Raw genomic sequence first — 14,541 nt, 5'->3', positions numbered from 1 at the left:
AGCCTCCTCAGAAACTGAGGAAGAGTTCCCTGGTGACCGAGTGAGGAAGAGGAGGAGAGCAAGAAGAGGAGGTGAAGATAGGAAGAGGAGAAGGTGGAGAGAAGGAGAGCAAGAAGAGGAGGTGAAGATAGGAAGAGGAGAAGGTGGAGAGGAGGAGGTGAAGAAGAGGAGAGGAAGAGGAGGAGAGGGAGAGGAGGAGAGGAAGAAGAGGAGATGAGGAGAACGAGGAGAGGAAGAGGGGGAGCTGACATCCTCATTAATTGTGAAAATGTTCCTGTGTGAGAGAGAGAGAAAGAGGCAGAGGGCGAACGAGCCAATGGGAGCCTTGTGTCTCAGCCTTTTTCTTCTTCTCTCTTTTGTTAGCGCGTCTCTGAAGGTCCACCATGAAACCCGAGTCTTTGTAAAAGTATTCACTCCCCGGCTTTTCACCTGTTCAGGCACACTCCACCCTGTGATGGAAGCGTTTCACCTGAAGCGGTGGATCTGCACAAACCAGCCTCAGCAGACGAGGAGAAACTACAAATATATATAAAATAAACTTAAAATGAGCTCCACCCCCGTTGCTATAGAGCCCCTAAAAACCTTCTGCAGCCCATTACCTTCCAGACGCCCACAGCCCAGAGAGGGCCGCCCACCAGAACACACAGACCGGGTCAGGGCCGCATTAATCAGAGGCAGCATATAGGTCAAAGTTCATCCTGAAGGAGGTGCAGAGGTCAAGGTTCATCCTGAAGGAGCAGCACAGAGGTCAAAGATCATCATGAAGGAGCAGCACAGAGGTCAAAGTTCATCATGAAGGAGCTGCACAGGTCAAAGATCATCCTGAAAGGCGGTGCAGAGGTCAAGGTTCACCCTGAAGGAGATGCAGAGGTCAAAGATCATCCTGAAAGGAGGTGCAGAGGTCAAAGTTCACCCTGAAGGAGGTGCACAGGTCAAAGATCATCCTGAAGGAGCTGCACAGGTCAAAGTTCATCCTGAAGGAGGTGCAGAGGTCAAAGTTCATCCTGAAGGAGCTGCAGAGGTCAAAGTTCATCCTGAAGAGGTGCAGAGGTCAAAGTTCATCCTAAAGGAGGTGCAGAGGTCAAAGTTCATCCTGAAGGAGCTGCAGAGGTCCACAGCAGAGACGGGAGGTTTCTGAGAGACTTCTCTTCAGGATGGTTCTACCGCCTGAGTGAATAAAGTTGTGTGTACAGCTTGGTCTGCAGGGGGCGCTGTGGGCTGTAATGGCTAACCAGAAACCAACCCAGAGGAGGAACTTACACCCAAACTGGCCTGTAAGACAGCAGACGGTTAGATTGTGGATGAAAGCCAGTAGATCTGGTCCAGGTTTAGAACTTCAGTGTGTAATTTCCTCGGTTTAAACATAAATTTAGAGATGTTTAAAGAGTATTTTAGGTTAAAACGAACGGTCTCTGTGGATCTGAAGTGGTCAGCAGAGTAACCTACACATTTAAGTCCTTCAGATAAAACAAAGACACTAACCACAGGATATTCATTGACCTGTGGTCTGTTCTGCCTTCAACAGAACTGTGTCAGAACCTTCTGACAGAGGTACCAGCCCAGCAGGTACCGGACACTAAGTCACAGGTGGGTAGCTCCAGTTTTGGAGTCAGACTGAGAAAAAATGGAGAGATACCGAAGGAAAGTACTTATGGGAGTGGTGCTGACACTTGAAGACTGCAGATTTAGTCCTGATAATGTCGACACTGATGGTTGTTGTCGGTCGGTTTGGGTGAGAAGAACGCTAAATCTGGGCTTGTTGCATCTGCACAACCCAAACCACAGATATTCTCACAATGTTCACAAGAGCAGATTTTGTCTCAGAAGGCTGTTGATACCACGGTGTGAACCCAACTTCAGGGCGTAGATATCATTAGGGTGACTGGTGTGTGTGTGTGTGTGGGGAGGGAAGGGGGGTAGGGGGGCAGGGTTCTGGCAAATCCCCATGGGAGGGCATCCAGGTCCAGAACAAGCAGGAAGACCTGTATGGACCTACAAATAATGTTAAAGCGGTCTAGTTAGTGCCCCGGTTCCGGTCCAGAGACCTCTGGAGACAGTCACCTGACTCACTGTGACCCTGGAAGGATGAAGCAATGAAAACAGGAAGTACCGTCAGGAACGTTGAATGTTCCTGAGTGTTCCAGCAGAAGCTGAACATCTGCTGAGTTCCTCATGCAGATACAAGTGTTTTATGCTGGTGAGGAAGCCTCTGCTCTCCGCCTCTCATCCACAGCGGAGTCTGGCCTGGATGCCGGCTGTTGCTGTGTTCGCAGACAGCCGATTCATCTTTGCCTTCAGCAGCATCAATAAATGATGGCCGCTCTGCCTCGCTCTGGTTAAATATTCATCAGCAGCGCCGCTCGCCTCAGCGCTGCCAGCCAGACGGAGCGCACACACCCTGCGGCGCATTAGCAATTCAATCTGCCGTCTCCTGCATGGCTCCAGGCAGCCACACCGCCACAGATACCCACATCCACGGCACGGATGGATCGGGGCATTTCTAGGAGCCATTCTGGCAAAGTTAGCTCACAGTTTGATGAATCGGCCCATCTGGAACCTGAAACCAGAGCTGCCCCTAGTGTCAGAGACACCCGGCTGGTTTGCTGTGACGCCAAGCCGCAGCAGGAAGGAGAGGTGTCGGTGGTTTGTCGTCAGTTCTGATCAAACTCTGCTCAGAGCGAGCAGCAGAGGAAGCACACATCCGTGGTACGGACCTGCAGCTGCCGTGTTTGTGGTGTAAAACCCAACGGGTGTCTAACATGACCAGCCGCCGTCTCAGACTCAACCTGCTGCTGTGGTCTGCCCTGTTCATGGTTCAGAAACCCAGGCTGGGCTTCAGTAACCGGCTCTGTAAACTTCTGACTCTGCAGAAGCTCCTTTGGCTTCCGGCCTGCTGGGGTTTGTCTCCAGAAGCTTTGGACATCTACAGCCTTCAGGAAGCAGCACAAACTCAACAACATCTGGAATGGGCTCCAGGTGCTGTAAATCAGACACCTTCCCACAGAAGGGAAGTTCCCAGCTGCAAACCTCTGCTTAGAATAACCTGCATTATGAACTGCTTGGGTTAGTTTGGAGTTTTAGTCGAGTTTTGATCCAAGGAGCTCTCAGTGACGTCATTTTAGGGGAAAAATCTTTGTTGTTCACAAACCATCTCAGTCCTTCAGAGAGCTCCTAAAGTGGAAAAATGGTTTGGAGTGAGGAGGACTTCTAGTGAGCCTCGTGAAGCAGGAAGATGGTGGAACAGAGAGAGCTGATTGGCTGATCCACCCTGAACAGAGAGAGCTGATTGGCTGATCACCACCTGAACAATGGATGAAATAACCTCATTAACTTCTTTAACAACCAGTTATTAATATGCAGAGAAGACGTCATCGTCCCTATTGAGGGAAATTAATTTCCTGACAGGTTGCCGGCTCTAATAACATAATTTTATTGAGGATAAATAAATAACTGAAAAAATACTGAATAATCAGGAGTAAACAGAACAAAGAATAAATATAAAATAGGAGAGAAAATATTTCCTGTATTGCATGATAATGTCAGAAGCCTAATGGTCGTCTGGAGGTCTGCTAGCTTGATGCCATCTCTTTGCTGCTGCAGCGCTTCTCACCAGGTTGCTGCAAAGCAGAGAAAAAGGTGCAATGATCTGTGGCAACAAAGTCTGTGATCCAGGGACCATTTACCCTTCAACACTCCTTTATCCTCCTACCAGCGCTGCGAGCTGGACGGAGCGGTCCGGTTCCGTTTATCAGTGCCACCTTTTTTCCTCCATCTTCTGTAAAATGCTGACAGGTCATTGACACCAAATAGATACAGCAGGAAAACGAGTAACAATAAATATGCAGGTCAAAGTACGATGAAGATGTAAATAAGCTGCACTCAAACTCTTTGATGCCATGGGTCAGTTAATTGTAAGTTTAATCATGATGACATTTCTTAACCCAGTCTAATCAATGAATTTCTCTATAGTTCATTTGTGTTTTTTTTCTTGTACAATCAACCAATCAGCTCTTAGAAGACAGCGTCACACCTAGTAATGGGGTCACCCCACCTAGTAACGGGGTCATCCCCACCTAGCAACAGGGTCATCCCCACCTAGTAACGGGGTCAACCACACCTAGTAATGGGGTCACCCCACCTAGTAACGGGGTCTTCCCCACCTAGCAACAGGGTCACCCCACCTAGTAACGGGGTCATCCACACCTAGTAACGGGGTCATCCCCACCTAGTAACGGGTCACCCCCACCTAGTAACAGGGTCATCCCCACCTAGTAACGGGGTCAACCACACCTAGTAATGGGGTCACCCCACCTAGTAATGGGGTCATCCACACGGGGTCATCCCCACCTAGTAATGGGGTCATCCCCACCTAGCAACAGGGTCAACCCCACCTAGTAACGGGGTCATCCACACCTAGCAACAGGGTCAACCACACGTAGTAACGGGGTCATCCCCACCTAGTAACGGGGTCATCCCCACCTAGTAACGGGGTCAACCACACCTAGTAATGGGGTCACCCCACCTAGTAATGGGGTCATCCACACGGGGTCATCCCCACCTAGTAATGGGGTCATCCACACCTAGCAACAGGGTCAACCCCACCTAGTAATGGGGTCATCCACACAGGGTCATCCACACCTAGCAACAGGGTCACCCCACCTAGTAACGCGGTCAACCCCACCTAGTAACACGGTCAACCCCACTTAGTAACGGGGTCACCCCCACCTCCTCTATAACATATAACTTCGTCTCCTTCCTCAGAGTTGCTCTCGGCAGCGTCTGAATCCTGAGGCTGAGGCTCCCAGGCAGGGATCTTAACTCTGAGACTCTGAGGACCTTTATGAATACAGGCACATGAACCTAAGTGGTCTCAACATACTCCATCCAATCTCAGTTTAATCTTTGAAGTGCAGCTGCTGCAAGCAGTCAGAAGACCTTTAACGTTTCCCTGCTTCTTCTATCAGAAAGACGCATCATCCTTCAGCTGATAAAACTCTGCTGCAAAGTACTTCTGCCACATTTGGAAAAAAGGTGTCCAACCATCACTTTTAAATGACCCAAAACAATGTTCTCTGTCTGAAGCCTCTGTCACAGACAGTTTCACCACAAACCCAGCATGGTGGAACCCCAGGACACCAAGACTGGAGCTCAGCATGGTCTACAGAGACCAGAGGTTCCAAACCCATCCTGAGGGCCAGTGTCCTTCAACCTTTAGAAGTCTCCCTGGTCCAGTGAACCTGAATTAAAGGGCTGACTCCTGCCAAAGACCTAATTATCTGACTGGGGTGTGTTGAACCACAGAGAACCTCAATGACTGGTGAGGTGTTGGACATAGATTGAAGATCTCCCAGCCTGAGGGGTAGATCTCTCTGGTGGGGTACACAACATCTCTCAGCTTTGGTCAAGTCTAAAACTAACCCAGCACTAAAGAAATGCAACAAGAAGGTGCCTAAGACCCTGGTTGGGTTTTAATAAGGATGTGTTCAAGAAATCTCAACAGGTTCTTCTCTGAGCTTTTCCCTTTGAGCAGTCTGGGCAACATAACTGCTGCAGATGTGGCCAAAACCTGGCAGCCAGTACTAGGCCAAAGCTTCTTCTCAACCATACCTATCAAGGAACTGAACCTCATTTCCAAGTACCCAGACTTTAGGTCTTGAATGTTTCTAACATTCCTTCATTTAAAAAACTAACCCTTGGAAACCCCCTCGAAACCTCAAATGCCATCAGTTTGTGCCCAGGCAGATGAGACAGGATGTGTTGGTAGAACTAGGTCTGGTGCAGCAGACGGTGGTAAACCCCAATCTGTGACACCACACTCATCAAGATACACCTGAACATTAGAGCGGTGACGGTAGATCATCAAACATCTCGTGGACCTGGTCATCCTTCGTCTGAAGCATGATGGCGTGTTACCGTCTGTCTACATGACTGAATCCATTGCGGTGCTGGTGGTGAGGGGGTTAATGGGAGTAATTCAAGCTTTCATTGTTTCTTTGCGTTGTTGTTTATTGAACAGTGACAATAAACCAACAGGATGCAGAACAGACCCGACGCTCTCACCATGCTAACACAGACCCAGTGATATTTACAGCAAAGATCAGATCTCTGCCAATAAATAGAAAAGTCTTTACAGTTGACAGACGCCCACACAGAACATCATCCAGGGGAGATTTTACAAAGTATACAGACATGCCAACATCACCAGTTGTTTCCTGTTGATCTACCATGAGCTCATGACCTTGTTCGGACCCTAGAACCCTTCCCCACCCCCTTCCCAGAGTCCTTCTTCACCTCCTTCTGCATGCTAGCAAGTTTCATGCCCAGGTCCCTGATGTGGACCCTGACGTTGGTCAGGTTCCTCTGCCAGGCGGCGTCCAGCTTCAAGGTGCTTCCTGCTAGCCCTTTGCAGATGTTGGTGTCTCTCCTGGCTGCTGTGGTGGTTCCACCGGGTCTCTGTATTTCCTGAGGATCCACCAGGTCCAGCTTAGAGGAGATCTCAGGCTTCTCACTTGGCGGCGGAACGTCAGTCAAAGCAGACGAATCCGGATCGGTCCCTGCTTTGCCCCCTTGGGTGTTTGACGTCATTTCTTGTTTTAAATGTGGAGGATTTAAATGTCCTGGCTTCTGATCGTGAACCTGAACTGGTTTCAGTTCTTCACCGACCTCTTTGGTTCTGCTCGCCAGTCGCTGTTGTTCCCACTTTGTTCCTCCATCCAAAGAGGTGGATTTAATGCACCCAGGTCCAGAGGCTGTTCTTTCTTTGGACTCTCGTTCCCATTTCATAGAGTCTGGATTAGAAGGTCCATGGATCCCAGGGTTCTGGCTGCGTTGTCTCTGGGGTTCCCACCAGTTAGCAGCAACCGTCACTCCTGGTTTCCCAGAGGTTGGAACCTTGTTCTTTTGTTGTTTCTGTTCCTGGGAGTGGGAATCTAATTTAGCGGCAGGAAGAAAACCTCCTGAATGTTTGGGTCCTGAGGCGGACCCTGCAGTCCTGCTCTTGAGACCGGACTCCTGTTCCGGTGGTTCTGGAGGTAAAGACAGCGTGAGACATGGAGGTGGACCCAGGGATGGCGGGGGTGTCTGGGGAGGCGAAACGTCCAGGGAGTCCCAGCGGCTGTCAACAAACTCCAGGGAGGAGCCCAGCATGCCAGCCAGCTCAGGGGTGGCCTCCACCAGCTCCAGAGGGTCCTTCACATCTGGCCTGAAGGAGGCCAGCTGCTGCTCATCTGGACCCGTCAGCAGCTGGGACAGCGACGCCTGCCGGTAGAACTCGTCTTCAGGGATGCACCGGATGTTGAGCTGTGGGAAGAGGCGGCGAAAGGAGCGCGACGTCATCCGGAGCCGACCCAGGACGTCTCCCAGGAGGAGCCAGTTTCTGGTTCTGCAGGAAGAAAGGAGACAAACCCTGAGTAGAGGAAGCATCTGAGGAACCTAAGGAGACAACAACGTAAAAAACCTCCTCAGAGACCCTTTCTAGCCTGGTTCCAGACGTTCTACGTAGCTAAGGATGGTACCTAGTTCTGGGTTCTCACTGTTATTGTTCTAAAACAACAAAGTTTGGGATTTAAAAACTGTTCAGCTTTAAATGAAGGACAGAGAACGTTAGAAATGGACGTTTAATAAGAGTTTAGGAGGACGTGACACTATATTTCAGAATATTGTTTTTCTGTTGCAGGAATATTAACCCAGTTTGGTGGAACCAGAACCAGAACCAGAGCCACGTCCTCCTTAAATGTCAAAGCAGCAGGAAGGTGGAAGAGAGGAGGAGGAGGAGGAGGAGCGGCTTCTCTGTTATATATTCAGCTGCTGAGGCTGGAAACATCAGCCGAGGTGTTATTGATTCACAGGGTCTGTCAGCGTGTCTCGGTGTGTCTCGGTGTGTCTCAGTGTGTGTCAGTGTGTGTGTGTGTGGTTGTCTGTCGGTGTGTCTCAGTGTGTGTGTCAGAGTGTGTGTGTCAGTGTGTGTGTGTCAGTGTGTGTGTCTGTCAGTGTGTGTGTGTCTGTCAGTGTGTGGTTGTCTGTCGGTGTGTGGTTGTCTGTCGGTGTGTCTCAGAGTGTGTGTGAAGGCCAGATTAGCGCACACACCCAGCGGGAGACAAGGCCACATGTTGCTCTGGAGTCGGCCGCCTCCTGAATGTTAAGCAGCTCGGTGAACGGCGCCGCCGCCCGGTGGCCTTGTTTCCAGGAGGAGCCATTAACACGACGCCAGACGCCACGGAGGAGAGGGAGAGGAGAAAGAGAGAGGTGGAGAGGAGCGACGGGAGGAAGACGGAGGGGAAGCCAATTAGCTGTGTCGCCACGGCGATCCAATCCTCGTTAACGACCCCTCCGTCTGTCCTGCCTCTGCTCCTCTGAGGAGGTTTTTCCTCCTCCTCTCCTGCCTGAGCGGCTCCTCGCAGCCTAATTGGTGTCTGGGTGTGAAAGATTGCGTTGGACCAACCGGCAGGAAGGTGAGGAAGAAAACGAGGGAATGAAATACAAAGGCTGCTTGCAGGAGAGCTCTTCCTCTGCTCAGCCTCCCATCACACTTTGGTCTCATCGGACCCAATCCCGTCCCAGTGGCGCCCATCAAGAACCTAGCAGAGGATGGGTACCTTTGACCTTTGCACTGGATGAAGAAGCGGGTACACCGGCTGGTCCTTGCTGGGTCTTTGGGGCGTATTACGACCATACTGGATGCATGAAGCTCGGGGTCGTATGGGAGTAGTATATCCTGGAGATGGAGGTGGCAGGAAGTGTGCTGCAGCAACGATGCTGCTACCCTAACCCTACACCTGAGGTCTCAACCTTTGCTGAATGCTAACCGGAGAAACCTGAGAAGTCCTTCTAAATGAGGCGTGGATCTGTCCGCGTCACGACGGGTCACCTTCATCAGGTTTTCACAGTTTCCAGCTCGGCCCAACCAGCTGGTACCTGTAGTGGCCTTGGTCCGAGCCTTTGGTGCTAATGACTGTTCCCCTTGTTGGTTTTACAGCTAGCAGAACCTCCCAAACCTCCACAACACCATTGGAGTTTTGATTGTAGGGAACCTCCCATGTTCCCTGAGAGGTCCTCCTAGATCAGGTCCTATGAACTTTAGCCTAAAGCAGCTGGAGATCAGTCAACCTAAGCCCCCTTTGGCCCCATCCCTGGTAGCACCTCCTGAGACGTTGGGTCTACAGGTTGATGAAGGTCTCTGAGGGTTTGCCTGGCAGATGCAAACCTCCTCCACAGGCGGGCTGGAGCTAGTCAAGAGCTACGGGGGAGGAGAGACCTTCACTGATGATACGGAAGCAGCTGAGATGGTTTGGGCATCTGGTAATCAGACTCTATCCCAGGGAGATCCTCCTCACTGGGAGGAGACCTCAGGGTGTAACCTGGTCTCCTGGAACTGTTAGGTCTCCTGGCTGGTCTCTGAGAAGGTAGATGGACCATCTGCTTGACCATGAAGTCCAGTACACAGTTTTCCTCCTCTTTTCTTACTGCGGTTCACATCTAGAGCGTTGAACTCTGGTCTCTGGGGGTCTGCGTCCTGCAGCCTTAGATCTGCCTCTGCTTAAACCTGCCTGAGATGAATAATGAGGTTCATTAGACCTGAGCTGCCTGCTGGGAGGACAAGTCCGTCACTGGAGTCAGGCGTGTTGGACCAGGAACAGCTTTGACTTCTTGTGACACTTTATCCCATTTCTTTTACTTCTTGTGACACTTTATCCCATTTTTTTTTTACTTCTTGTGACACTTTATCCCATTTCTTTTACTTCTTGTGACACTTTATCCCATTTTTTTTTACTTCTTGTGACACTTTATCCCATTTTTTTTACTTCTTGTGACATTTTAACCCATTTTCCAGCTTCTTGTGACACTTTATCCCATTTCTTACTTCTTGTGACACTTTATCCCATTTTTTTACTTCTTGTGACACTTTATCCCTTTTTTTAACTTCTTGTGACATTTTAACCCATTTTCCAGCTTCTTGTGACACTTTATCCCATTTCTTACTTCTTGTGACACTTTATCCCATTTTTTTACTTTTTGTGACACTTTATCCCATTTCTTACTTCTTGTGACACTTTATCCCATTTTTTTTACTTTTTGTGACACTTTATCCCATTTTTTTTACTTCTTGTGACATTTTAACCCATTTTCCAGTTTCTTGTGACACTTTATCCCATTTCTTACTTTTTGTGACACTTTATCCCATTTTTTTTTTTTACTTCTTGTGACATTTTAACCCATCTTCCAGCTTCTTGTGACACTTTAACCCATTTTTTCAGCTTCTTGTGACATTTTAACCCATTTTTCCAGCTTCTTGTGACACTTTATCCCATTTTTTTTACTTCTTGTGACATTTTAACCCATTTTCCAGCTTCTTGTGACACTTTATCCCATTTCTTACTTCTTGTGACACTTTATCCCATTTTTTTACTTCTTGTGACACTTTATCCCTTTTTTTAACTTCTTGTGACATTTTAACCCATTTTCCAGCTTCTTGTGACACTTTATCCCATTTCTTACTTCTTGTGACACTTTATCCCATTTTTTTACTTTTTGTGACACTTTATCCCATTTTTTTTACTTCTTGTGACATTTTAACCCATTTTCCAGTTTCTTGTGACACTTTATCCCATTTCTTACTTTTTGTGACACTTTATCCCATTTTTTTGTTTTACTTCTTGTGACATTTTAACCCATCTTCCAGCTTCTTGTGACACTTTAACCCATTTTTTCAGCTTCTTGTGACATTTTAACCCATTTTTCCAGCTTCTTGTGACACTTTATCCCATTTTTTTTACTTCTTGTGACATTTTAACCCATTTTCCAGCTTCTTGTGACACTTTATCCCATTTCTTACTTCTTGTGACACTTTATCCCATTTTTTTACTTCTTGTGACACTTTATCCCTTTTTTTAACTTCTTGTGACATTTTAACCCATTTTCCAGCTTCTTGTGACACTTTATCCCATTTCTTACTTCTTGTGACACTTTATCCCATTTTTTTACTTTTTGTGACACTTTATCCCATTTCTTACTTCTTGTGACACTTTATCCCATTTTTTTTACTTTTTGTGACACTTTATCCCATTTTTTTTACTTCTTGTGACATTTTAACCCATTTTCCAGTTTCTTGTGACACTTTATCCCATTTCTTACTTTTTGTGACACTTTATCCCATTTTTTTTTTTTACTTCTTGTGACATTTTAACCCATCTTCCAGCTTCTTGTGACACTTTAACCCATTTTTCCAGCTTTTTGTGACACTTTAACCCATTTTTCCAGCTTTTTGTGACACTTTAACCCATTTTTCCAGCTTCTTGTGACATTTTAACCCATTTTCCAGCCTTCCCTGCTGGCAGCACATGTCCTCCAGTGAGACCTCCACCCTGAGGACCCGACTCACCCGTGAAACGTCGGCACCTTGATGTTGTAGCACGGAAGCAGAGGTCGGTCGGAAAGCTCAAACTCAAAGACCTCCCTCCTGGCCCGGTGCTCTTCATCCACGTCTTCCTCTTGGTCCTCCTCATCCTCATCGGGTCCAGGTGGGTCGGCCAGAATGTTATACCCCCCCGCCTCACAGGACGGCTCTGGAGGAGCAACAACAACATATTATTTAACCTACTTTGGCCCCATCAGTCGACCTTCTCCAGGTCTGAACTTATCAGAACCAGCCCTGATCTGTGATGGAGTTCTGTTAAAGCCCCATTAGCCCGTCCCCTCCCCAGATGTGTTTTTTTCCTCCTCAGCCTTCTCCTGTTTAAGACCGTAATCTTTCATCTGGATCTCCCTCAGGTTCTGGACTAATCCTTATCCTTCCTGCTTTCATCTCTGTGTAGTTGCTGCAGACCGGTGAAGTTCTTCCACCCATCCCAGCCCCCCTGCTCCTCTCTGTGTTGTGTTTGTGTGAACTAACCGCACACGGAGCTGCCGTGAAACTCCCAGCAGATTCCCGGATCGCCCTCCGACCTTCCCTGGATGTCGGACAGATAGTCTGCAGGCAGAGAGAGGCGCAGAGTTAAGGCTGATCAAAGAGGCGGCAGTCAGAGCGGAGGAAGCTGAAACAAGGAGCCACACAGAGTGAGAGATGTGCAGCGGCAGCAGCGGCAGCGTGTTGGTGCTCAGACGGAGCCGTCTCCCCGGCGCTGAGCAGACGGGTGCTGGCAGGAATGTGTGCGTTTGTCAGTAAGCCGCTCTGGGACTCAGCCGCCAAGCCTCATTAAGCTCCTCTGGAGAGAGCGGAGGAAGAAAGAGCCGGCAGAACAAATACAGGCAGGGAATGGTAATCAGAGCGGCTGCTGATGCCGTCCTCTTTATGCTCCCCATATTTAATAATTCCCTTCAATAAATGCCCCCTTTCAGCTCTTTAACTGTGATTTCTGGCCGTAAAGCTAATTAGAACACGGAGGAATGAACCTGCAGGGCAGCGGCAGCTTTTATTAGGAAATAAGTGGAACAAATGACTGCATGTTGGACGTATCGGTGCTATTTACAGGGTAGCACACTGAGAACAATAGCTGCCTTGCAATCAGAAAGCTGTTGGTGCAATTCCCTAGTTTAAGGCAGTTACGGCCTGTTTGTGCCTGTTCTAGTCTGCATGATAAAAGCCGCTCTATGAGCTCAGCAGATGGAGGGTCTGGACTGATGATGTCTGTAAAACAGTGAGAATCAGCAGAGGCCGGACTTTAAGCGAGCTCAGAGCACGTTTCTCTGCTCTTACCCTCCAGGAAGGTTTCCATGGCAGCGCTGTGGGTCATGCTGAGGGGTCCGCGCCCAGAGTAAGTGGTGAGGGTGGGGTCAGCGCCACAGGCCAGCAGGAAGCGGACCACCTCTAAATGGTCGTTTTCCACGGCGTCGTGAAGCGGTCTGAGCAGAAAACAGGAGCGTTCATCAGCGGTTCTGTGCTACGGTGACATTAGCTCTGCTTCCATGCAGGATTTATGGAAATTCTCAGCAAACCTTTAAAATACTGCAACAAAGAAAATGCTCATCAGACGTGTTTCCATCCACTGGTTTGTAGCGAATTAACCAGGAGACACACAGAGTAACGCCGTCATACGTTGACGCTAATGTTGCTAACTAGCATGGACCGCAGGATCGAGGCATTAATGGATGTGAAGATTTTTATTTCTTTCACAGATGAGTCTTATTCAATTCAATTCAATTTTATTTATATAGTCAATTCATGAAACATGTTATCTTAGAAATCTGATGTCTCTTTGTTGGTCCATTCGTACCTGTTCTTGCCTCCAAACCTGTTTTCAAGTATAATGGAAATAAGCAGGAAGATGAACGTTTTTTGTAAAAGTCAAAAACCTAAATGAGTGTAATTGTTTTGGCAAAACTTAGTGAGTTAATTCAAGTTTTGCCATTTTCCATCAACTCTAATGCGACACTTTAAAGTGAGCATTAAAAAAAACGATGCAACGCAACAAATCAGGTGATTTCCATCTTAATTCCTGGTTAAACTTACGTGGTATAACTCATTTATTCCTTTTATGGTAATAAACTACAACATCACAAACGACTAATATATTGTAACTGCATAAAAATCATCTATGATCAGCATTTTAAATGAGCCCAAACAGGCCTGTTAGGGAAGGTTGGTCGATATGCAGACGACACATTGTTCTCTACACACAACTGAAAACAGTTTCCCAGAACAAGTCAGACGTAGCATTTTTAGTTTGAGCTGATAACCCAGTTAAATTTAAACGTGTGTTTGTATAACAGCCCAGCTGTGCATCAGGATGCCCTTTAAAAGCTGCGTGAATCCCGGATGAGAATTAAACCCCTCACTGACACTGAGCTCCACACACAACAACAAACGGGTCTGCACCTGGTTCCGTCCTGAGAGCTGCAGTCCACGTCGGCGCCGTGCGCGATCAGCAGCCGCACGATGCCCAGCCAGCCGCGGGCGCAGGCCTCATGGAGGGCGCAGTAGCCGGCGTTGTCCCTGTGGTTGACGTCACAGAGCCGCCGCTCCAGGCAGTGCAGCACCACCTCCTGGAGAACAGAAGACGTGCAACAACAGTGAGACTGTTGGAAAGGAACCCACCTACGGTCCCGGGTTGGACCTGCATCCTAAACATTCCTACCCTAGAGCTGGGATCCCTCATCAGCTGAAACACAAACCTCACTTCCTGCTTCTAAAACTGGCAACACAACCTGACATTTCAGGTGATGGTGTATCTTTCTAAGCCTCGCTGAAGACGTGCACCATGACCCGGCTGAGTTTCACAGGTCACAAACCAGGCGTGAGACGATTCTCCTCTGAGGAGCAAGGAGAACAAACAGTGGACCTGAAGATGGTTTTCTAAAGAGACCAAGAAAAAAAATAAAAATAAAATAAAATAAATAAAGAGACCAGGAAAACACTGAGACCTGCTGCCAAGTTCTGCTACTCTGAACAGATCTCACTGCACAAAGGGACCTAAGGGATTGAAATTGTCTTGTAATGCGTGTATATGCCGTTAATGTGAGCAGCTAAATAAGATTATCTGCCAATGGAATGAGTATTTTGACCCCTAGAATAAGATAATTAGATATATTCACATGAAATGAGTATTT

At 48.0% G+C, this 14,541-nt stretch overlaps 1 protein-coding gene across 1 annotated transcript in view; it reads right to left on the bottom strand.

The window, feature by feature from the left end:
• Positions 1 to 5,987: 5,987 nt before the first annotated feature.
• LOC105921873 (BCL-6 corepressor) overlaps positions 5,988 to 14,541 on the bottom strand; it is a 34,155-nt gene continuing 25,601 nt past the window's right edge. The window contains exons 8-12 of the mRNA XM_036133853.1: positions 13,811 to 13,977; positions 12,692 to 12,837; positions 11,888 to 11,965; positions 11,378 to 11,561; positions 5,988 to 7,381 (exon numbers count right to left, since the gene is read on the bottom strand). Of these exons, the coding sequence (XP_035989746.1) occupies positions 6,232 to 7,381; positions 11,378 to 11,561; positions 11,888 to 11,965; positions 12,692 to 12,837; positions 13,811 to 13,977 (1,725 nt within the window). The 3' untranslated portion in view covers positions 5,988 to 6,231. The remainder of the gene's footprint in view (positions 7,382 to 11,377; positions 11,562 to 11,887; positions 11,966 to 12,691; positions 12,838 to 13,810; positions 13,978 to 14,541) is intronic.

This window comes from Fundulus heteroclitus, unplaced genomic scaffold, assembly GCF_011125445.2.
Source record: "Fundulus heteroclitus isolate FHET01 unplaced genomic scaffold, MU-UCD_Fhet_4.1 scaffold_68, whole genome shotgun sequence".
In the NCBI taxonomy this organism is placed as follows: domain Eukaryota; kingdom Metazoa; phylum Chordata; class Actinopteri; order Cyprinodontiformes; family Fundulidae; genus Fundulus; species Fundulus heteroclitus.
This window is presented reverse-complemented; position numbering and strand designations above follow the sequence as displayed.